Genomic DNA, 24,430 nt, shown 5'->3' with positions numbered 1-24,430 from the left:
AAACAACTACAAAGTTACAATGAAATTGTAACTTCATTGTAACAACTACAAAGTTACAATGAAATTGTAACTTCGTAGTTGTTTAATTCCATAATTATTTTCATTATCTTTTACATTGTATACAGTTAAAAAGTTATTTAAAAGGTATTTTTAAAATTCTTTATGGACATTCCAGAAGGTCAAGGACCAATTATAATTTTTCCTATTGATTATTATATTCGATTAATGTGTTTCCGTTTTGCGCGATGCACTTGCGGGACGAATTAATTGCATTAATCGAGGCCAGCCTGTAACTTATCAACTGTGTAGTACTACGCTCAGGGTAGTGGAGATAACCCCAGGGGCTCACATCTGGTGAGTATGGGCTTGGCACACCCAGGGTCCTGAGCTGAATATCATCATTCTTCTCTTTCTTGGGGATTCCCTTCTACTTTTGTCTCTCTCTCTCTCTCTCTCTCTCTCTCTCAGGGTAACTTGGGAATTTTTCTTTTGGCTGGTGCAGCATAAGCCTCAGACTTCCTTGCACCATATAGCTCATATAGATAATAATAATAAAGAAAAATACCTGGGGTAATTGTGCAGTCAGACATGAAATTATCTCAGCAGTGCAGTCATGCTGCCAGATTGGTGAGGGGAACAAAGGGGTGCTCTTACCAAGAAAGGCTTAAGTTCTGCAAATTGCAGCATCTGGAGAATAGACACCTGCAAGGTGATCTGATTGTGGTGTTTAAAGCCTTGACTGGATTGAGTAAGCTGAATGTTAATGATATTCTTCCACTTGCTGAGATTTCACACATGAAGAAGCATAAATTCAAGTTAAGGATAGATGATTGCAGAATAGATGTGTGGAAGTTTGCTTTCAGCCAACGGGTGGTTGATTGTTGGAAAAGGCTTCTATTTGTTGTTGTGGAAGTGAATGGGTTGAGTAAATTCAAGGGAGAACTAAACAAATTCTTGGAGGGTACATATGGGGTTAATGGGGTTTTTTTTTCCCCCCTGCTATACAAGCTTCCTTTCTTGCATCATTTGCCATTATTACTGCTACTACTAATAATTATAATTAACCCGTCGGTGTTTATGCATTAATCATTGGTTCAATATTAATGGCTAAAACATTCTCCACATTCATAAATATAGATCTTGTTTTACCCAAATTGTTTTAGAAATAATAACATATTTATGTTCTTGGTTAGTCATAATGAGAAAAAACATGACTCTCTGTGACCATTATAACTTTTTTCATTGTAACTTCGTAGTTGCACACCACTCCTCAGGGCCTGCTCTGATTGTGCATCAAATGATTGCTTTTCTATCTCAAGATTACCCACCAGTCATGCTTACTAAGCTCTAAAGAAAATATTCTCTTAGTTGCTAGGTTTGCAGTTGGTGCTTTGGCTAAAGTATGGCAGATTGATCACTACAGGAAGAGTTATCTCCTCCTTTTGTTTAATTATATAAAATGTTTTTTTTTTTTTTTGTTTTGTTTTTTTTTTTTTGTCTTGATTATTATTTATTTGCTTATTCCTTTATTATTTTGGAAAACCACATTAATATACACAAACAAGTTTTATGACTATAGCTTTATTTTTTCTCTTTTCAATAGTTTTATTTTTTGTTTGAAAATTAACTTGTAAAAAAAATGGCATTTTTCAATATTTAAATTTCTTATTAAAAATTAAAACAATTCATGGCACATACTACAGTGCATTAAGAAAAGAAGAAATAATGGTACATGACAAGCAAAATTTAAAAAAAAAACTGTTTCTGAGTAACTGGTGTTTTTTTTTTTTTTTTTTTTGTTCAAATGAAGGTGCAATACTTCCTGGGTAAATAAACTAACCACCGAACATTAAACCAGAACCTCACTTTTAATCTTTGTATTACTCATATCTTTAATTTGGTAATAAATTGTTTTGACAATTTCACTCTGTCGAAAGATATTTGAGAACGTGTGCTGCCAAATTTTAGGAGTTAATAGACTATAATTATAAGTTTATGTTTAGTATTCTTTTTTTAAAAATTTCATATGCAAGGCTGTAGTTTAAATCTTACCCATTGGTACACTGGGCTAGATCAACTTATTCAAAAGCACACTTATTCTTCTAAATGTTAACTATTGCTTGTCTCTTTCAATAGCATCAAGGAAAAGAAGATTATTATAGAAAACCATATAACAGATCAGATTCTAATCAGTCTGACCATTCTGATAGTCCATTATCCCATATGGGCAGTTTAGCAGAAACTCCTGAGGATGGAACAGCAAAGGATATGTTCTTGCATTTAGATATGTAAGTATGTCTATGAAAATAATTGATGTAAATGTCCAAAATGTGATTTTTTTTACTTTAATGATCAAATAAGAATGATTACTAGATATTAGATGTCATTTTTTATGTGCTGCAAATTGAAAAATTTAATCATTTTCATAAATTGCCTCAAAACTGTAAATGTGTTTTCAGAAGTGCTAAACATCTGTAAACTTCAAAATGGAATTTTTCAATTGCTGGGAATTAATGACCAGAATTTTTTGTTTAATCTAGTTATGTATACATCACTCTATTCATACCACGTTATCATTATATACTCTGGGACTAGTTCAGTACACTGATCTAATAACAAATAGCACCTCTGTTAGCCCTCAGAACAGCCTCAAGTTGTTAGGGACCAGTTCAGTACACTGATCTAATAACAAATAGCACGTCTGTTACCCTCAGAACAGTCTCAAGTTGTTAGTACATGGACTTGAAGTATTGAAAGCATTCCTCAGGGATGATGGCCTGTGCTGAAGTCATGGTAACTTGCAGTTACCTTAGGGTATGTGTGGCACTAGATCCATCTCATCTGTACAGTTATTCAATGAGTGAATAGACCAGTGAATTATTATTATTATTATTATTATTATTAGCCATAAGGTGCAAGAAAGCCTGAGGCTTATGCTGCACCAACCAAAAAAAAAAAAATTCCGTGTTACCTTGAGAGAGAGAGAGTGAGAGTGAGAGAGTAGAAGGGAATCACCAAGAAAGCAAGAAAAAAAAATTATGATATCCAGCACAGGACCCTGGGTTTGCCAAGCCCATACTCACCAGATGTGAGCCCCTGGGGTAATTAAGTCACCTTCATGCTCCTTGAACCATTTATGAATGATCTGTGCTTTGTATCCTGTTGCAAGTAACCATTACTGGAATAAACTGTGGTCATGAAGGGATCCAACTGGCTGGCAGCAGTGTTCAAATAGGCTATGCAGTTCAGACCTTGATCACCAGTATCATGCGAATTAAGTACCACAAAAACAATTCTCACATTATCACACTTCCACCACCAGCTCGCAATGTTGACACCTGGTAGGATAGATCCATTAATTCATACTGTGGTCCTTCTGTCAGCATGAAAATTTTTTTAAAAACCAAGATCTTCATCAGACCAATAACTTTTTTTTTACTCAGATGTCCAGTTTTGACATTCCTGTGCCAGTGTACCCATTTATAGGACACATTAGCTTTTAATCTCATAAATAAATAAATGGGTTTTTTTTTTTCATACTCATCAAAGAAGCATAGTAATTTACTAGAATAACATCATAATGCAAAAAAGTTGGGCAGAACTGTGCATAATTATGGATATTTATAGGACAAATGTTATCAGTATGGAATGTTTTTTTTTTTTTTTTTTTGTTAGTTGTTGGCACATCTGCTTCTGTGGCCATAATGCACCTCCAAAAGTTTTTACATTTTACTGTGATCCAAGGGATTCAAACCCGCGACCTTTGGGTTACCAGGCAGGCACTTTACCCACCTAGTTAGCCCGGTCGGCTAGTATGGAATGTATGTATCATTGGAAGTATTTTAACCAAATGTGCAATTAACTAAACATTAGGAGTATATAAATATGCCAAAAAAATAATTTTAATTCAGTTATAACACCAAATTTTTGAAGAATTTAACAATAAATAAAATAAATTTTCACAGCTGTTTCTGAATTCAATAGGGGAAAAAAAAAACAATGATTGATGACTCACCAGTTTTCAGTGAATAGAAACTGGTGAGGTTGTCTGCTTCTATACCCCAAGTCTGACCCGGCACCCTTAATGCCACTGTTTTACTCTTTTACCTGACTAGGTGTGGTGTATATGTAAGAATGCACAATTCTTTTCAATCTTTATCAGCCTTTCAGAGAATTTTTTTTTTTTTTATGTAAACCCCAAACACGAGAGGTGTTAGAACCTATAGTACTAAGTACCGTGCTTGGGTTGGAGGTTGAGAAGACGAAAAAAGATATTTGTTGACATTGGACTTGAACTTCTGTAGACTGTAATTTTCAGGAAATATGTATGAAGGAAGGTTGTTCCAGAAAACGGCAGTTGAATGAATAAACGAAGAAGATGAAAAGTTGGTTCTGTGAGTTTGAAGTTGGACAGCAAATGGATGTTGGCTGGTGGCGGCACGTGTTTGGACTGTTTTGAAAGAGAGAGCGGGAATTATAGAAGCCAATTCAGAAGAACAGTGCCCGTGGAAGTATCTGTAGAAGAGGCATGCAGCAGAAACAGTACGTCTGTGAGACAGCGAGTGGAGAGACTCTGTTAGAGATGAGTCATTAATTAACCTAACTGCCCTCTTCTGAATGGAATCAAGAAGCCTCAGAGAGGTTTTGGGGGCACCACCCCCAGATGTGGGAACAATATTCCATGGCAGGGCGGATTTGCGATTTATACAGAGTGAGCAGCTGTTTGGAAGAAAAGTAACGCCGAGAGCGAAAGAGAAAACCAAGTTTTTTAGATGCAGAGGAAGCAATATTTGTAATGTGCTATTGCTAAGAGAGATTAGAAGTCAGGGTAATCCACAAAAGAGATATATCATTTTGCCTAGAAATCGGAGTGTCACTAAAGATAAGCATAGGAGCAGAAGAATCCTTTTTGCAAGATATAAGACAAGACTGAGTTTTAGAAGGGTTAAAATCAACTAGGTTGTCTTTGTCCCACTGGAGAATTACCTGAAGATCGGCATTTAAGGAATTGGTAGCAGATTTTCGAGAAGTTGAAGCTGATTGAGCAGGGCAAGGTTTCTCAAAATGGAAAGTGGAATGCAATGTGCTATCATCGGCAAAACTATGGATAGGATTTCCAGTCAATGGAAGGTCATTAATATAAAAGAGGAAAAGAGTGGGGGAAAGAACTGAACCTTGGGGGACACCAGCATTAGTGGAGAAGTTAGAAGACAGAGAGCCATCACCCTCAGTGAGCAATCAGAGATAAAACTGGATAACCAATTACTAAAAACAGTTGGCAAGCCATAAGATGGAAGCTTGTTTAGAAGACCTTTATGCCAAACATGATCGAAAGCCTTTGAGATGTCAAGCTTGTGTTTCACCGAACCTTTCCATTGAATTAGTCCGTAAATGTGTAACATAAGCCAGGATATCACCAGTGGATCGACACTGACAGAATCCATACTGGTGATCGTTGATCAGACGGAAGGTTTCTAGGTAGTGGCTGGATATGAGCAAATTTCCAAGCAGAAGGAAAAACACCTTTGGAATAAGAAAGTGAATAAAGGCGGCAAAGAATAGGAGTAAGTTCAGGAGCACAGGTTTTGAGAACAAGTGGAGAAATACCATTAGGATCTGGAGCTTTCTTAATATCAAGATTTGGTCTCCGCAAGAGCTGGTCTCCACTACATGTAACAATGACCCCTGTGGAGCTTATTAGTAACAGTACAATATACCACTCCCCAGGCATCATTGTTACCTGTAGTGGAGACCAGCTCCTGCCAAGATGCTTTCTATTGCTCCCTAATGGTGTCCGTGTATCCATTACATTGGAGAACCTATAATTTTCTCAAGCAATGTCAATTTCTGATTGTGACATGGTAGCACAGGCTCTTTGAAATATTTTCTGGCCTGACACACCAATTTCCTTGGGTTGTTAGTTCTTCATTCATCAAAAAACAGCATTTCAAAATGGTTTTCTATTAGCAATGGCTATTTTGTTGGCTTTATGGTTGGTCTTGGAAATCGTAATAGCACTTCTTCAGGTATGTTTTGAAGTTGGATAGGCGAATCATCTTGAAGCTTACTGGCTAAGATTGGACAGAAGTAATTCTTGTTGGCTTTTTTTGGGTCAGAATCACAAAATGTCTCTGTGGATGGGAGTAACCTGATCCATGGAGCAACTAATAGAGAACGTAATCGCGTTTTAGTCCGAAGAAATCCATGTGTCATTGATTCTATTTTGAGTATTTGGTGACAAGGTGAAAGGATTTTCAGGCTGGTTTAGAACTTGAAGGTTTCATGCAATTACAGCCACTCCCCGACTTACATAAGGGTTGCGTTCCCGGAACTCTGCGTATGTCGGAATTTCCCTAAATGCTTATTCGGCACTCACAAATTTGATTGAAGCAAAAAATAAATGTTTGACTAACATGTAAATAGAATTATTTATTCTATTTTTTTATCTCATGCGCAGCAAAAATTACACAAATTTCAAAATTATAAAATTACAGAACGAGAGAGGAGACAGGCTTAATGTCATCAAGTTTTACCTTTTGAGCATCGTTTCCAGAATTAACTCTCTAGCTGATAAGCACGCCGCTGCAGAAGTTGAGGGCTATGGAGATTTAGAAGGGGTTTTTTCCAACACATCACAAAATTTCTCTGCAGCTGCAGAATCGGCACTGACAACTTCACCACACACTTTAATGTTTTGGAAACTAGTGTGATGCTTGAACCTATTAAACCACCCATTGCTTGCCACGAACTTGGCTTGGGGTTCGCCGTACTTATCCTTAATGTCTTCATAAATTCTGAATCTGATTTTCCATCCATATTATTAATAGTTTTTTCCATCTTCGATATAGCACCTGAATGCTGTTTTGTGTGATCACTGTTGATCTTAAATGCGTTGATCCTTTAACATGTTCTTTTATACATGTACTGTCCCTTAAAATAGTATTCACTGTTGAAGCAGTGAGACCTAATTCCGTGCAATAGATGACAAACTTTGTCCTGCTTCAACAGGATAATTAATCATCTTCCTTTTTTAAATCAGTTTTGTTTCATTTTCTAGCACGGCCAGCACTTGCACTTTCCATTGGTCCCTTCACCATTGTAATAAGTAGTTAAGAATAAAGAGAAAATTCTGAAAATTTATTTATGTTTTTTATATGATTGAAGATTTCAGTGAAGGTGAACTCATTTCACCATAATACCAAAACGTAAAAACCCACAGAATTCCAGTTATTGGTGTTATCGCAAATGCAATAAGATCGAGTTTACCAGAAAGTGCAAATTGTTTTTATTGTTTTATGGTAGTTACCTCCAGAAATGTGTTTTAGAAAAATATCACAAAGGTGTTCAAAATTGTTTCTTATAACGGAACATATGATAACGATGATAGTGTAGTGCAGTTTCCATTATAAAAATGACCATTTAGAGAGATAAATAGTTTAGTTATATAGCGAAAATTTCAACTTCTGAGGTCTTGGAACGAATTACCGAAAAAAAAAAAAGAAAAAAAGTGTTATTGGGTTCACATTATGAAATTTTCACGATACCTCCATTTTATTCCTATGGCATGCAAAATGTTTCCACAATTTTTTTAAGTTTGCACTGGCCAGCAAAAACTTACATAAACTCGAATTTAACCAACACAAAACACCTGATCACTACGATCAGGTGTTGTGTTGTGCCATAGCAGGGAACAACAATTCACATCCATAGCTGTTAGGAGGTTAGCCCCAGGAGTGTGTCAAGAGCATCTGAATCAGTTTATCATGTTGAAGATGTCTTCTCCAGTTCTGCTGTAAATAGAGAAAAGGTGCAGTGAACCAAGGGCAGAGGTTATCTGTGCACAAGTACTGATTTCTGAGCACAAAGTTGTAATTTTATATACAATGCCTCTGTATTTCTAACAGCAACTGCTGCTGCTCAGGGAATCCTGTTTGACTTTTAGGTTATTCTATATGAGTTTGGGTTGCCCATATGTGAATAGGGCTACTGTAACCTAATTATATCAATGCATTCTTCTTGAGTTCTGAGTTTTTTCTGGTCAGTAAGTGTTCATGCTCACTGCCAAAGGGTCAAGTTACAAGAAGCTTCATACCGATAGTCGCAAAAATGTACCCAAAAGTCCCCCCCCTCGTGGTTCTATCCTGGGCTAAATACAACCTTCCTCCTGATGGGCCATGGCCCATTTAAAGCAAAACTGAATGCACTCAGAATAATAGAAGGGTCCACATGCACCTGTGGAGAACCTGAAACCTGGCAGCATATTATGCACGACTGTGAATGCTACGAAGAACACAGAAGTAGACTTATAACTGAGATTGAATACTTGCCGGAAAAATCAAGAGTAGCATCTACTGGATTCAGAAGATGAATACAAAGCCCTCAGCCGATTTGCACTTGACGTCTTCAATAGAGGATGAACAGAAATAGCCATCCACAAGGAATAGATGACCACAAATAATAAATAAAGGCAAACTGATAAAACATCAACACAGGGGAAAGGATCGCAAAATACTAAGGTGTAATATGCAGCAGAATAAATGAAACAGCATCAACCTAGGAACCAATGGGAGTGGCACCAGCCAGGATGTCGTCGCTCCCAGGATGAACCCACACACCTAGAAAAGGACTAGGCCCCCACCAACATGTCATCATCGGACTGCACTTGCTGGAAGGCACTGCAAATTGCCGCAATGGCGAACTGGGCGGGGCTCCCTTGCCCAGCCCACTTTCTCTCCCCATTCCTGGTGGGGTGAGGGGATGGTCTTTCTGCCCCCTCCCCACCCCACCACTCCCTCTTTTCCCTCTGGTGGGGCAAGGGCATGCCCCACTGATGTACCTGTGGTCGCCTTCCCTATTGACCCCATATTTCTGTCTTTTCCCCCCAGCCTTCCATCTCTCCCCCCTACTCTACCTATATCACTAGCGAAAAGCAAATGCCCCACACAACAAAAAATTTTAAAGGCGAAACTTGACACACTTGCAGCCTCTTTCGTCCTAACTAGATTCAAGCTTTTATTCCCCCCCCCCCTTTTTTTATATATATATATATATATATGTAAGTCCTAGCAAATGAAATCTCAGGAAATTAGGTGGCAGGACCTGCCAGAGTACTTATCTAAAAATACTGGTGTACCTGGTCTGCCTCCACGGGGCCAAGTGTGAGCAACATTGGACCTCAATAGGGGTCCAGCGGCTAAACAGCCAGATGAACAACACAACACTACACATGTACAATATCCATACACTTTTAAATCTCTGGCCTTCCCAGCGAACTGGTACACCCACAATGAAAGCAATGCAGCGATGGGGGAAACCCCTGGTGCCTTAGACCCTAAATACACTTTACACTTTGTGCATTTATTTGCATTAGTTTGAACTCAATGTTTAATCAAGAAGGGCCTATTATCTATAATTGGTTCTGCTTTGGTACATTTGTTTTGCTTTTATATACACAGCATAATTTGAATCCCTGATGGAATATTGGTGGGGCATCTTAGTAGCTTTGCAATTGAAACAAGAAGGAGGTTCCTCTTTATTGGGACAGGTAGAGAATTTGTGGGTATACTGAGCACAGTGGCCACAGATTGACTCTTTTTGGTTACAAGTATGTGTTCATATTTGAGACACCAGTAGCACAAATGACTGGCATGTATTCTCTGAATTGGTGGCATTCCCAGCTGACACTTGCTAGTTTATTACCTTCCAGGCATTATAAGAAACCTCTATTATCCAGTTCACCGAAGCTTTTGATTTTGCATTAGTGTTATATTTTGGGTTGGCATATACATCGAATTCTTCTTCTGTGATATATTTGTTAGGTTTTTGTGATATTTCCTCTTTTTGATCAAAAAGAATGATAGATGATCCTTTCCTCTTTTTCATTTCAACTTTTAACCTTATGGCAGATATGTGTGGATTTGGAAGAACTTGAAGGCCTCCTCCATGGTGGTGGTTTCAATAATCCAGACATTCTTGTTTTACGCATATTCTTAATCTTGAGTTTCCTCCTTTGGTCCTTGAAACTAGTTGTGAGCACTTCTTTTACACTTTGCTTGTAAGGTGAGATTTCTGCTTCCTCTTCTGAGCTTGTTTGGATCATTTCATTTTGGTAGAACTGGTAGATTCTACATCTGTTGTTTCTGTCCTCAATGCCTCAGCATGAGAATAGGGACATTGTGCCATTTTGTTTTCCCCATTCTTGAATGAGGGTTTTCAACTTGGCATTCAATCTCTCATTATTGATAGGTAAATGGAGAATAATGCCTTCCATTTTAGACCAGATTTGAACAATGTGAACACTCTGGATCGAACTGTTATTCAGTTAGTTTGTGTAGCCTTGTACTTCTCTGGAACTTCTGTTAACTTTAAGAATTTGTCAGTAGGAGTACTATGAAGTGTGTCATCTTTATCAATCATATCATCGGCCTCACCCTCACTTGAGTCCTCAGTACCAGGCTGTACAGGAATGTTTCCAAGAGGTGGAGTCTCTATTCCTGATCTTGCAAACTTCATGCATTTCTTCTATTTAGCAGAGATCGCTTGTACCACAGGCTCATGTGGTACCTTTGCTGGAACTATCTGTATGTTTTCTATCAACATAGTCAACATTGTAGTCTGACCTAATGATTAAGAATACCCAAATCTTCAGATAAACAAGAATGTTTCGATAATTGAACAGTTCCTAGCAAAGTTCACTAGTGCTGTCAAAAATCTAAAAAACGATGGGTCACTCACACTTCTACACCACATAGTTGCCAAGAAAATCGCCAGCAAATATATGGCCTAATTTAGATGGGGGAGTGTGTTGGGTAATGATCAGGGGGAAAGGTCAGCCAAGATAATACTTGTCCTGCAAAGCTCTGACAACTTTTGTAAGGATTTTTGATGTCAATGAAAATCGTGGTGCAAAGATTTTTTTTGACCAGTTGAATAGTTTCAAAATATATGTCACCCATGTAATGGCTACAGAGATCAGGGAGGGGGGCCCATGGCATGAAATTATCTTCACAAAAATATGCTGCAGAGGAAAACAAATCAGTGGAGTGAACTCATCCCCAAAGTTACATAATGGGGGATTCAGTCCCAGTAAAAGTATGCAGGATTTAAGACAAGGTTACTGCTGATGTGTAGTGGTCACTCTCAGTAATGACCTGTCTATGGCATGTTATAGGTCTTGTGGCTCCAAAGTTCCTCCCAACTCTGTGATGAAATTTTGTGACATAGTACAGACTCAGTAAAGGCCAGAAAAGTGTAAATTATAGTTTAGTCTGTGTAGGTAATGTGTTATGTTGGTCTGTTCTTCATCTAGCCCAGTGTTTCTCAACCTTTTTTTTATTATCGCCCCGTAAAGGGCTTTTTTTAGACAATTTTTTTTCCTAATCACTCCCAATGAAATTTTTAAACAAGAAAACACTATACATACTCTTTTTATTCAATGAGATCCCTGAGCCTGATGCTTCTTAGCTAAAAGTTCAGTGTTCAGTATGATGTGAGTGAGTTTAATTCTAATGTCTCCTCTTGAACATATATCAGTTTTGTTTCTTTCCTTTGTTAATATGTTATTTACTGAACTAAAACCACTTTCAACTATATAAGATGTTGGAAAACAAAGAAATACTTTGGCCGTTTCAGACAACATTGTTAGATAAAGAAGTTTAGTTGTTTTTGATCCTCACAACTCAGCCATTCTACATTTTTCAAATTATATTTGCATTCTTCATTACATTTTAATTCAATGAGTTCTTCTCGAATTTCTTCACTAGCAGACCCGACATTGCATCCAGTTGGATCTAACATCCATGGCTTCACTTCAAAAGAAAATAAATCTGAAAATCTATTTTTCATTTCACCTTTTAAAGAACACAAATGATCTGAATAATTCTTAAAATCAATTCTCGGTGAGAGATTCATTGATTTCAGCTAACTCTTGCATACCATGAAATTGTTTTCTCATTAAATTTCTTTCAAATATTTCCAGTTTTTCAGTGAAGACTTTTGATATGCGTTTGCAGTCTATCAACTGTATTTAATTTCCCTTGAAAGTGAAGTGATACTTCATTAAGTTTTCAAAAAATCCAAGCCATATAGTGTGTTGTTTTTGTGTTTGCTGATCTAGTTTTCTAAATCTGTCTCCTTCGCTTTTTAAAAAACTAATTATCGTATCAAAAAGGTTTACAAATCTTGTTAGAAAGTTTCCTTTAGAAAGCCATTTGATTTTTGTGTATAAAAGAAGCCTCACATACTGTTCTTCATTATCAACACAAAATTTTCTGAAAAGGCTATCATATTTGCTATTGACTTTATTTTATTACTGGTTTAATAACTATACTGAGAGAGATTGATAAAGAACTGGACTAATATTTTTTGCAACCAGATGATGATGTCGGTGCACAACGCAGGGTACTGCAAGAACTTCAGGACATGCTTCCTTTAGGTGGGCTATAAAACCTTTGTCTTCCAACCGTGAGTTAGCACCATCAATGGCAGAGGATACCAAATTTTCCAATGGTACTTGTTTTTCATCAAACCATGTTTTTACAGCAGCAAAAATGGATGCTCCAGTACAGTCAGTTTCTATAAATTTTACAAACAGCATCTCTTCTTGCATTTTACAATCATTATTGAAATAACGAACATATGCCATTAGAAGGGTCTTATGTTAGTAACTGTGGATTCATCAATCTGATTAAAAAAATTTCTCGTTTTTAGTTTGTCAATTAGCTGCTCTTCAGTGTTAACTGACATTATTATTATTATTAGCCATATGGTGCAAGGAAGCCTGAGGCTTATGCTGCACTAGCCAAAAAAAAAAAAAAAATTCTCAATTACCCTGCGAGAGAAGGGAGGGGAATCACCAAGAAAGAGAAGAATGATGATATCCAGGTGAGGACCCTTGGTGTGTCAACATCTCATCGATTAGTCTTCAAATTGCTCAGTGGCAATGCTTTTAAAATATTGAAAGGATTTTGATGCATCACATTAAAATTGCAATCTCTAATGCGAGTTGTACAACAGTCTCAGCAACTGTGTGAGCTGAGCACTACCAGTTTTTGCAATGATTTATGCAATTTTATAAGATGCAGTCATTCCATCATCATTTGTTTGTTTGTTTTTCTTAAATAAGGAAGTAACTGTGTTATGTTGCTCAAAATTCTGTTTTAAATTTTTAAAATATTCGATATGTTTACCAACTTTATCAGGATGTTTCCTTTTTAAGTGATTTAAAAGTCTTGATGGTTTCATGGCCTCGTTTGAAAAGTAACTATTACACATAAGACACATAGGCTGTCTTGAGTCAAATGGACTTTCAATAAAACCACAAGCTAGATATACAACCAAATACTGTTGACACTTTTTCTTTTCAGCACTTGATGATGATTGATGATGGGTTGAATAACTACAAAGAATTAAATAATAAAATATAAAATATTTTTATTTAACTCTCATAGTCTCATTACTTACAAAAGCACTATGGATCAAAAATAAACAACTTCCACAAGAAAACAATAAATCAATACTAATTGTCACTTAGAAAGTAGAGGCAATAGACTGAAACATATCCTCATCCCCTCCATACCTCATATATTGACCAGTGAAACAAAAGAATAAATAAATAAACCATGGCCACCAAGGTCGCAGCTGTCGGAAAGGTGCAAACACCAAGGATTGCAAAGACATTACCTCTGAAAGCACTTAGGCATTTAATGTCTATGAAAAGCAAAGGTGGTTGAATTAAATCATGCCCACTATCATCCTTTTATAAAAATTTCTCGCTCACTCCTAATATAATATACCTACGAGGGTGGTTCAATAAAGAATCGCCCTGACCTAGCTGCAGAGGTGCTAGCCTGTTGATTCTTGGCACAGGTTTTAGTCCTTCTCTACATAGCCACCATGCAGATTTACACATTTTTCCCATTGATGGATGAGGCTACAGATACCTTTTTTGTAGAATTGGTGAGGTTGGTCTTTGAACCATGACTCTGCTGCAGAAATGAGTGTCTCATTGTCAGGGAAGTGGGTCCCCCCCCAAGAAATGATTTGAGGGAAGGAAACAAGAAGTCCGATGGTGCAAAATTGGGTGAGTAGGCTAGATGGGGCAGTATTCATATCCACAAGTGGCCACTTGTGTTGTTGCAGTTTCAGAAGTTTGAACTGGGGCATTGTCTTGAAGCATTCTCACACCTTTGGACAGCATGCCGTGCCTACATGGTTTGATTTTCTCCCATAATTTTGTAAGTTGGCATAATAGGCACCTGTAATTGCTCTACTTTTTGGCAGGTAATCAGTCATTATCACACCTTTCTCGTCCCAGAACACTGTCAGCAAGACCTTTCCTGCTGACTGACGCTTCGACTCTTGCCTTCTTGGAGGGGTGGGAAACCATGATGTTACCATTCCATGGACTGCTTTTTATTTTCAGAGTCAAAATGGTGTATCCAACTTTCATCCTGAGTGATTAGATGAGAGTAAAAGACTTCTTCATTTTTTTGGCACAGGGCTAACAACTCTTGTGATTTCTGTTGTCGATCAGCCTTCTGGAAACCAGTCAATAATTGGAGAATCCATCTTGCACTCTATTTCCCTAAATGGAGTTGGTAATGAATTACTGTTTCAACAGAGCCCACACTAATCTTTACCTCCTGGGACAATTCACGCACAGATATTCGGTGATCTTCCATGATTAATGACTCCACTTTTCTGATCATGCTGTCATCAGTGGCTGAATGGGGACGACCTGGAAGTACTCAGATTCTACCGATGTCTGACCACACCTAAACTGTCTATGCTAGTGCTTCAGAATGCCATAGGATTGGGCTTCATCCTTACATACAGCAGTCATCTCCTCGTGGATTTCTTTAGGACATTTCCTCTTCAAGAACAGATAGTGGATTACAGCTCTACCTTCAACTTTGTCCATGATACTACTTCATCACACGTTCAGCTCTGTAAGAGAAAAACAAATTAAGATGCAGGGCTGAAATTTTACACCTTTAGTACCGAGATATATATATGATGCTACACACAAAATATCATGACTCTGCATTATGTGGAAGTAGGTGAGGGAGATTCTTTATTGAACCACCCTCGTATATGTTAAAAATCAGTTGTCTCAGGGGAAAAGAAAACCCAGCGAGAGAGAGAGAAATTAAATATTAAGGAATAAGATGTCATCAGGTAGGGTTTGAATTTTGGAGGATCACAAACCATTGTAAAACCCATGATTTTTTCACCCTCCCCCCAAAAACCCAATTTTTGCCCCTTTTGAAAATCCCTGTAGCCTGTTTGCCATTGGAAGACCAAGGTCCACCATTGCCCATTCTTTACCACATGGAGGTTGGTTAGGCAATAGGATCACTTAAGCTTCTAGCAGAGTGAAACTAATGCAACCTGGGAGGGTCTCCCTGCTTATTCTAGCAGGAAGGACAGGAGGGGGGAGAGGTTATGCCCTTAGTTAAGAAGCATGTTAAATCTATGGCAGTGTATTAATTCGACATGGCCAGTGCAATGATGAGTCAATTTAGTGTGATATAAGCACTGAGAAAACGAAAATGAGAGTAAGTATTCTATAGGCCTAGTGACTGTGACAAGCATACCAAACAGCTTTACACTGAAATAGAGTGGGCCAGAAATCCAACTGTCTCATAATGGGGAATTTTATCTTTCCATATGTTGACTGGAATTTGTGGTGTGGTCACTTACACATCACTAACAAGATTTTTGTGGACTTATGGGATGAGCCTGTTTTCTATAGCAGCATGTTATGAGAGGCAACAAAAGGAATCTGGTTATGAGTTTACCTGCAGATCTGTAATGATTCTTCAGACGTTACAGATCTGCAGGTAAAAGGCCCACCGAGTAGCCAGGTAGCACTGATGTGGAATTTACTTAAAGACTTAACTACTGTCAAGGGTTATTAAATTCAACTTTTAAATTCTCTTCAACAGGACCACTTGCAAATTATAAATGGGATGTGTTCAGTGAAATAATCATAGAAGCTGCTAGGCTTTTTGTACCAACTAAGAAATACTCTTCAAGGTATTGTCACATGACACTTATTAGCTATACGGTGCAAGGAAGTCTGAGGCTTATGCTGCACAAGCCAAAAAAAATTTCCGAGTTACCCTAAGAGGAAGAGTCAAAAGTACGGAGTTGTTAAAATTAAAGTATCCCTATGTAGAGGTCTCTGGAGCGAGTTCTAAGACTCGTGCTGAAGAGAAATTTGAACAACAGGTACAATAAAGAATGCACTCACCGTTTATTGGGGGAAAAAAATTAGTTACAAAATTTGTTACTGTATGGCGCGCAATTATCTTAGTTACGATTATGCAGATAACTTACGTTATTTGCATAATCGTAAGTTATTGCCACAGCACCACTACTCAGCTCTACTGTACTGTATAAAAGCAAAGCAGTCTCTTCAAAATCATACAGTAGATGTTTGCCTGCACTACAGCAGCAATGCCAACAACATTGCAGGAAAAGGCATTATTAGTGAATCTGTACTATCATAACAGCAACAATGCAGCTGCGGCTATCAGAGAATTCCGGCATCAGAAGCACATAAGGCATGGGCCCATGACTATCCACAAAATGATTTGAGAAATTTGAAGCTACAAGACATCTTGGTGTTCAACCAGGTAAAGGTCGAAAATGAGTGGACTCCTGTCGTGTTGAAGATGTGGCTATGGCTGTTGTGAACTTATCAAGGCAATTTCCATGTGGTAGCACAAGTGTGCCAGCTGTTTCTCGTGAAGTGGACATGCCGTATTCCACTGTAAGGCTAGTAATGCATCAGGTGTTGCAGTACTATCCTTACAAGATGCACATACTACAGCAGCTAAAGCATGGTGATGCAGATATTCGTTTCACATATCACTTCAGTTTCTGGTGCAAATGACAGTGGATATCACTTGGCCACGGAACATCCTTTGGAGTGATGATGTCCACTTCTGCTTAAATGGACAAGTGAATACGCACAACTGTCACATTCGGGCAACAGAAAACCCTTGAGTTATCCAAGAGGTCCCATTGCATTCTCCAAAAGTGACAGTGTGGTGTGGATTTACAGCCACATTCATGAGCGGGCCATAATTTTTTTAACAGGTAACACCGACTGGACCCGCACCTGTTCCATCACTGGACAGTGATATTATGAAATGTTGGCAAATTTCGCAATACCGGAGCTGCAACAACACGGGTGCCTTCAGGATACCATATTCATGCAAGATGGTGGTGCACCATCTTGCATGAATCTTTGGACACAATGGTGGATGTGGATCCACCATTGTGTGGTGGATCCACATCCACCATTGGGTCATCAGCCGTTGTTTTCAGACATCTTGGATCACCGGCCCTCGCTCCATGCGACTTCTGGTTGTGGGGTTTTTGAAGAACCAGGTGTATCGGGAAGGATGTCAAACTCTGGCAGATCTGAAGGACAGCATTAGATGTCATTTTTTGACTATTCCAGTTGACATGTTACGTTCTGCTGTAGAAAATGCTGTTCTTTGAACGGAAATTGTTGTTGACCAAAATGGAGAACACATTGAACAATTGTAGCACTGTTCAAGTGATTTGTATTGCCATACAGTGACAAATTTTGTAACTAATTTTTTTTTTTTTTTTTTCCAATAAATGGCAAGCGCATTCTTTATTGTACCTATTATCCAAATTTCTCTTCAATGCAAGTCTTAGAACTCGCTGCAGAGCCCTCTACATAGGGATACTTTAATTTTAACAACCCTGTAGAATGGAATCACCAGGTTAGAGAAGAATGATTATATCCATCTCAGGACCCTGGGTGTGCCAAGCCCATACTCACCAGATGTGAACTCCTGGAGTGCATCTAAATTATCAGGTAATATAGAAGCCTATTGTAGATATAAACTAGTGCGTAATCAAGTCACAAAGGAGATTAGGCAAGTTAAGGCAGATTACGAGTAGGCTCTGGCAAAGAATGCAAAGAACATCAGCTAAGGCCTCTTTGCTTATATCACTACTAGAGGGAAAGGGTTGAATCACATTAGGCCACTTTCACTGGGTTCAATTTCAATTTTTTAATGGTTTAACTGTTGATGACCTTGCTCCGGTTGCTGAAAAACTGAATAGGTAATTTGCATCTAATTTCACACATGAAGAATTCTTTAGGAAAGGCGATGCTAGAAGTTTATCAGCAGTTTCTAACTAGGAGATAAATGATGTTGTGATAACTGGCAGGAAAGTGGAAGAGAAACTGTTGAAGCTGAACATAAAAAAAAGATGCTTGAGGTTGATGCAAATTATCTTTTTGATAATTTGCATCAAAGGATGCTCTCATAATTATGGGAGCATCCTTGGATTTAGGGGGGGAAAAGGGTGGTTCCTATGGACCAGTGATGTACGAACTTATCCCTAATTCACAAAGAGAAGATCAAAAGGTATATGAGTATTACAGACCTGCCAACTTAATGTCTGTTCCAGGGAAAATAATGGAGTCATTGGTTAAAGAAATAATGCAGGTCATCTAGATAGGAATGCAGTTATATGGCAGTCACAGCATGGATTTGTTAAGGGGCAGCCTTGTCTAAATCTAATAAGTTATTATGATGCAGTGACCAATGAACTGGACAAAAATCATATATATATGCATGGATTTCAGGAAAACATTTAATACCGTTGTACATAAAAGATTGCTATATAAACTTGAAAAATGTGACATTAAGAGCAAGTTACTACTAGGAATAAAGGGATAGTTGGAGAAGACTGAATAGTTAGTTATCAGTGGACACTGTTCTTTGTGGATTAGTGTTATTAGTGGAGTTCCCACCCCCATGGTTCATTGCTGTATTGCTGAGCCCATTGTTGTTTTCTATGTTGATTAAAGCATATCAGGCTTAATGTCTAAGTTTCCAGGTAATACAAAGGTTTGCAGGATGGTTACAGTAATCAAGGTTACCTACTGCGACAAGATCCATAAAAATTAAGCTGATGGGCTAAGATATGGCAATTGAAGTTCAATGGGAAATGTAAGGTTACTGCATATGGATAGCAGTAATCCTGCTACCAGCTGTGTGCTACTACACTCAGCATAGTTGAAAATGAACAAGAGCTCGGTGTAATTGTGTGGTTGGATATGACATTCTCTGAGCAGTGCAGATATGCTACCAGGACAGCTCGTGGAGTTTTGTAAATGATAAACAGTTATTTTGCTAGCAAGGTTAAGGAAGCAATAATCCATTTGTACAAGGCTATGGTTAGGACACGTCTTGACTACGGTATACAGGTTTGGAAGTCTCGTTTTACGTAGGATGTAGATCTGCTGGCAACTATATTTGTGTAGGGAATAAAAAGGGTGCTCTTACCAAGAAAGCTTCGATTCTGCAAATTGCAGAATCGAAGCAGTGTCAGACTGTGCACTTGTGAGGAGATTTGATTGAGGTATTTAAGACCTTGAATGCATTGAGTAAGCTCAGTGTTGATGGTATTCTTTCTCTTGCATGGGGCCGACTGGGCTAGCCGAGTGGGTAAAGTACCTGCCCGGCAACTCAAAGGTCGCGGGTTCGATTCCCGCCTCGGGCTTGGATCAAAGTACTGCAAAAACCTTGGGAGGTGCAATATGGCCACAGAAGCCGATGCGCCAACAACTACCAAATCAAACTCTCTTGCTTGGACTTATGAGAGGGCATAAATTCAAATTGAGGAAAGATATTTGCAGGATAGATGTGTGGTGATTTATGGATTAGTATTATTAGTGGAGCCCCCACCCCCATGGTTCATTGCTGAGCCCATTCAAGGCCTTATACACCTCAATCAGATCACCTCGCAAGTGCCTGGTCTCCAGAAGATGCAATTTGCAGAACTTAAGCCTTTCTTCATAAGAGGCACCCCCTTTGTTCCCTTTACCAGTCTAGTTACCCTTCTTTGTACTCATTCTAGCAACCTCTACATCCTTCCTAAAATGAGGCTTCCTGACCTGTACTCAAGTTGTAACCAGCTGGAATGAACTTCCAGCTGGTTGTGAAAGTAGGTAGTTTGAATAAATTCAAAGAAGAATTAGACAAACTGTTGGAGAGGAAGGACAAGTGAAATGAAATTTTTTTTTTTTGTTTGTGGCTGATGCTTTATAATCGTGCTTTCTTGCATCATTACTAATACGAAATCCATGCAAACCGTATTTAGAACTGTGTTAATTTCTTCCCAATATGTAGTGATCGCTGCAAATCACATTCAAACATTGAAGCAGTAGTAGTGTTTTTCTCTGCTATGGTTTCGGCTTCTTACCCACCTAAGTATAGCAGCTTTTCAGTGAAACTACATGCAATAAAATTGTCTTTAGAAAATCTGAATCTTTACCCATCTTCAAATTATAAGTATATAGTTTACACTAACTTCTATATAGTTTACCCTGACTCTCAGTTCATTATGGCAGTGTAAAACCCTCCTATAAAGTTCACCCTGTTTAAAACAAAATCAGCAGCCCGCTATTGCAAATTGAAGAACATTGTCAATTAGTGACCTTTTGTTGTATTGCAGCACATTCAGGGATAAAGGGAAATGATTTGCCTAATGAAGTTGCTAAAAATCTGTCAACTTTAGCATTAACCTCTGTCTCTATTGCAGTTTCTGATTATAAGCTCATCATATAAGCTGCATGCCTTGCACAGTGGAAAGAGATGCGGCACACCCAAACCAATAATAATCTTTATCAGTTGAAAGAGGACCAAAAACATTGGAACTCCAGCATTCAGACAATGAAAGGAGAAGCGGTACAGCCAGTGATTCTCCTCAGTGTCTACACTGTTCAGTCAAACATATTCTGATTGACTGCCTTCACTATCAACAAGAAGAGAATTCCTTCATTTTCTGGCTAATCTCCGAAAAATTATGATATTACAGCATATTACACTTGCTGGTCAAATTGTAAAAGTTATGCGAAAATGCCCAATCTTGATACTGTCATGCTGCTGAACACGAAAATCACATTAAAATTTGTTTTCAAATTACAGTTGGGGTCTCATATTAGCGAGTTACTTTACATTATCAACTATGGCTCTTGGCAAAACGCGTGGTAACACCACAGTTTCAGGACCCCCACACTCTTTAGTTTTAGTAAAGGCACATGATGCAAAAAAGCAAGCTTTTACAGCATCAGCCCAAAAAATAAATAAATAAAATAACCCTTCCTATTTCACTGATCCATTTGTTCCAAATGTTTGTCTAGTTCTGCCTTGAATTTATTTAAGCTATCAACTTCCACAACAGCAGATGAAAGTTTGTTCCAGCAATCAACCACACGTTGGCTAAAGGCAAACTTCCACACATGTATTCATCAACTGTCTTTCCTCAGTTTGAACCTATGCCCCCTCAGGTTTATAATCTGAGCAAGAGGAAGAATCCCATCAGCATTGAGCCTGCTAAATCCATTCAAGGCCTTATACACCTCAATCAGATTACCTCACAAGTGCCTAGTCTCCAGAAGCTGCAATTTTGCAGAACTTAAGCCTCTCTTCATAAGAGCACCCCCTTTGTTTCCTTCACCAGTCTAGTTACCCTTCTCTGCACTCATTCTAGCAACTCTACATCCTTCCTAAAATGAGGCTTCCTGACCTGTACCCAAGTTGTAGCATGAGCATTGCCTTCTACAAGGGGATAATCACCTCCTTATCGCTGCTTGCAAAATTCCTGTGTATCACTGACAAGACCCCATGATCTACTCTGGCAGCCTGTCTGCACTGTTCAGAAAACTTCATATCTGACTGCACAATTTCTCCCAGGTCTTCATTCCCCACTACCCAAGTGTAACACCATCTAGTTGGTACATTTCTGCATTCACACATGAGGAGTTATTCAAGGAGGATGGGGGGGGGGGTACTGCTACCCATATGCAGTAGTTTGCATTTGTCAACATTAACCTTCAGTTGCCACTTCTCAGTCCATCTGCCTAACTTTTCCAGATCCTGTTGCAGCAGCATACTGTCATTAACAACCCTGCCAACCTTCTCATTGTCTGAAAACTTGGCCATTATCATTTATAAATACAGAAAACAACAATGGGCCCAACATGGACCCCTGAGGGACACCACTAATAACATTAGTCCATATAGAGCAGTATCCATTGATTACCACTCTGTCTTCTCCCACTCAACCATCCTTTCATCCATTGTACCAACTTGTCCTTAATACCATACTGCTCCAGTTTGTACAGTAGTAGTCTTCCATGTGCAACAGTATCAAAAGCTTTCCTGAAATCCAAGTATATGATATCAAAATTATTTTTGTCATTCAGTTCCTTTGTGACCACATCATAGTAAGCAATCAGATTGGTTAGACAAACCCATGCTGTGTCTTAACTATTACCGCAGTCTTGTCTAGATGATCCTGCAATGCTTCTTTAGCCAGTGACTCCATTATTTTCCCCGGACCACAAGTTAAACTAATAGGCCTATAGTTACTTGTGTCAACTTTTGAACCCTCATTGTGAATTGGTGATACATTTTCACACCTCCAGTCCATGGGGACCTCCCCTGAGTCAAAGGAAGCTCTTTATGACTAAGGGTTTGCTTACTTCCTTTGCTGCCTCCTTTAATATAATTCAACAATTTCTCCTCCACTTTTCTCTCAGTTATTACAAAATCATTTAACTTATTGTTAGAGTTTGATAAATATATGGCCCTGTCCTTGAATGACTCCTCATGTGTGAATGTAGATGCAAAATACTCATTTAGTTTGGCAGCTATCTGAGAATGATCATCTACAGTCAAAGAATTGATATCAAGTGCACCAATCCACTTCATCCCCTTCCTTTTAGAGTTTATGTAAGTAAAGAAGCCGTTGCTGTTTCTCTTTGCATCCTTTGCCAAAGATTTTTCATAATCTGCCTTCGGTTGCCTAACATCCTTTGTAACTTGATTACAGTCAAGTCCATGATTGTAATACCATAGGCTTCTGTGTCGCCTGACAATTTATGTGCATCCTATGCATTTTTCTTCTCTGCCATAAGTCTCATTAGTTCATCTGACATCCATTTAGGCCTAAACCTAGAGCAGTATTTCTTAGTTGAAACAAAAAGCGTAGTAGCTTCCAAAATTACTTCCTGGAATGCTTCCCAAATTCTAAATGTGGACGCATTCAAGGAAGTAATTTTGGATGCTACTAGGCTTTTTGTTCCAACTAGGAAAAAATCTTGTCCATGAAAAAAAAATCTTATCACATGATCGGCAACTGTTGCCTTGCTCTGCATCATGTGATAAGTTGTTGTCCCCTCAAATACGTCTTCAACTCTGTTGCAGTAATCCCTCAAATACAACTAGGTACTGGGTGATTTGTTCTCAGTTAAGTTGCTCTCTGTGAGATTCCTATTTTTTGCACAGTATTTGTGTCATGTAAGATTAATATGCCCCGTAATTTTGTGAATAGTCCAGATAAATTCTGTTACGTATGTGGAGAAGTCACGTTAGCTTCAAGAAAGCATCCCTTAACTCGAGTCATAAAAAAGGCCTACTTCTTGTACTTTGAGTGTAAAATAGGCAACCAGGTCAAGAACTAGGCTCCACATATATGCTGCACTACCTGTTCATCAAAACTCAATGCATGGGTGAATCGAAAGGGACGTTTTATGCCTTTCACATTTTATGGCATAAAACATCCGAAAGGGACATTTTATGCCCATGATATGGAGGAAGCCAACAAATCACATCACAGTTGGTGATGTGATTTGTTGTTCTCTCTTTTTTTCATTTACGTCTTTTAACCTCTTTATGACAACCAAGGATTGGAGATCTGCATTTCTACTTCCTTGCACTCATTTTAAAATCTGTTTAAAATATTTTCACCCCATTCCCCGCCTTAGTTCTTTTTAATGCTTCTTCCAACCTAAATTTAACCACCATCTACCAAAAAAATTTTTTGCAGATTTATACAAGGTGAGTACCGTTTATAAGCATTTGCTATTCAATTTTTTGTCAGATTTATCACGGTATTATAAGGTTACTATAATTTCACTATCATCACCAACTGTTATTTCTGTATGGTGCTACCTATTAGAAAAAGGATGACGTGGTGACATACCCAGATATACCACCTGCAATTCATATTGTACCTCACAGTGAAGTACTACTTATTTCTGACCCACTCCATGATTTTTTCTGTACACTCTGATAAAGATGAAGACACTGATGAACATCAGTGTCTTCATCTTCATCTATATATGTCTTTTATAAAACTTGATATACATGTACATGAAGAAGTACAGCAGCTGTCTACCTCAAGGGATCCACCATTTTGTCCAAACCTTTATCCTTCTGAACCACATAAAATCACAGAAAGTGAGCTTAATGGGGATCCTCACTGGGGATCTCGAACTGGCGAAGAATAAGGCCTTTTGGCATCAAAGCTACAACAGAGGAATCTTCTAGATCATTCTGTGAAAGTGACATTTCATACTCAAAAT

General features: G+C 38.3%; 1 protein-coding gene across 2 annotated transcripts in view; it reads left to right on the top strand.

The window, feature by feature from the left end:
• LOC150074877 (microtubule-associated serine/threonine-protein kinase 3-like) overlaps positions 1-24,430 on the top strand; it is a 644,779-nt gene that overhangs the window by 550,652 nt on the left and 69,697 nt on the right. For both annotated transcript variants that reach the window (XM_090389436.1, XM_090389435.1), the window contains one exon: positions 2,137-2,288. In XM_090389436.1, the coding sequence (XP_090245562.1) occupies positions 2,137-2,288 (152 nt within the window). The remainder of the gene's footprint in view (positions 1-2,136; positions 2,289-24,430) is intronic.

The sequence above is a fragment of the Mastigoproctus giganteus genome, unplaced genomic scaffold (genome assembly GCF_048544385.1).
Source record: "Mastigoproctus giganteus isolate SK-2022 unplaced genomic scaffold, ASM4854438v1 scaffold_18, whole genome shotgun sequence".
NCBI lineage: Eukaryota > Metazoa > Arthropoda > Arachnida > Uropygi > Thelyphonidae > Mastigoproctus > Mastigoproctus giganteus.
Note: the sequence above shows the minus strand (reverse complement) of the source record. Positions and strands in the feature narration are given on the sequence as shown.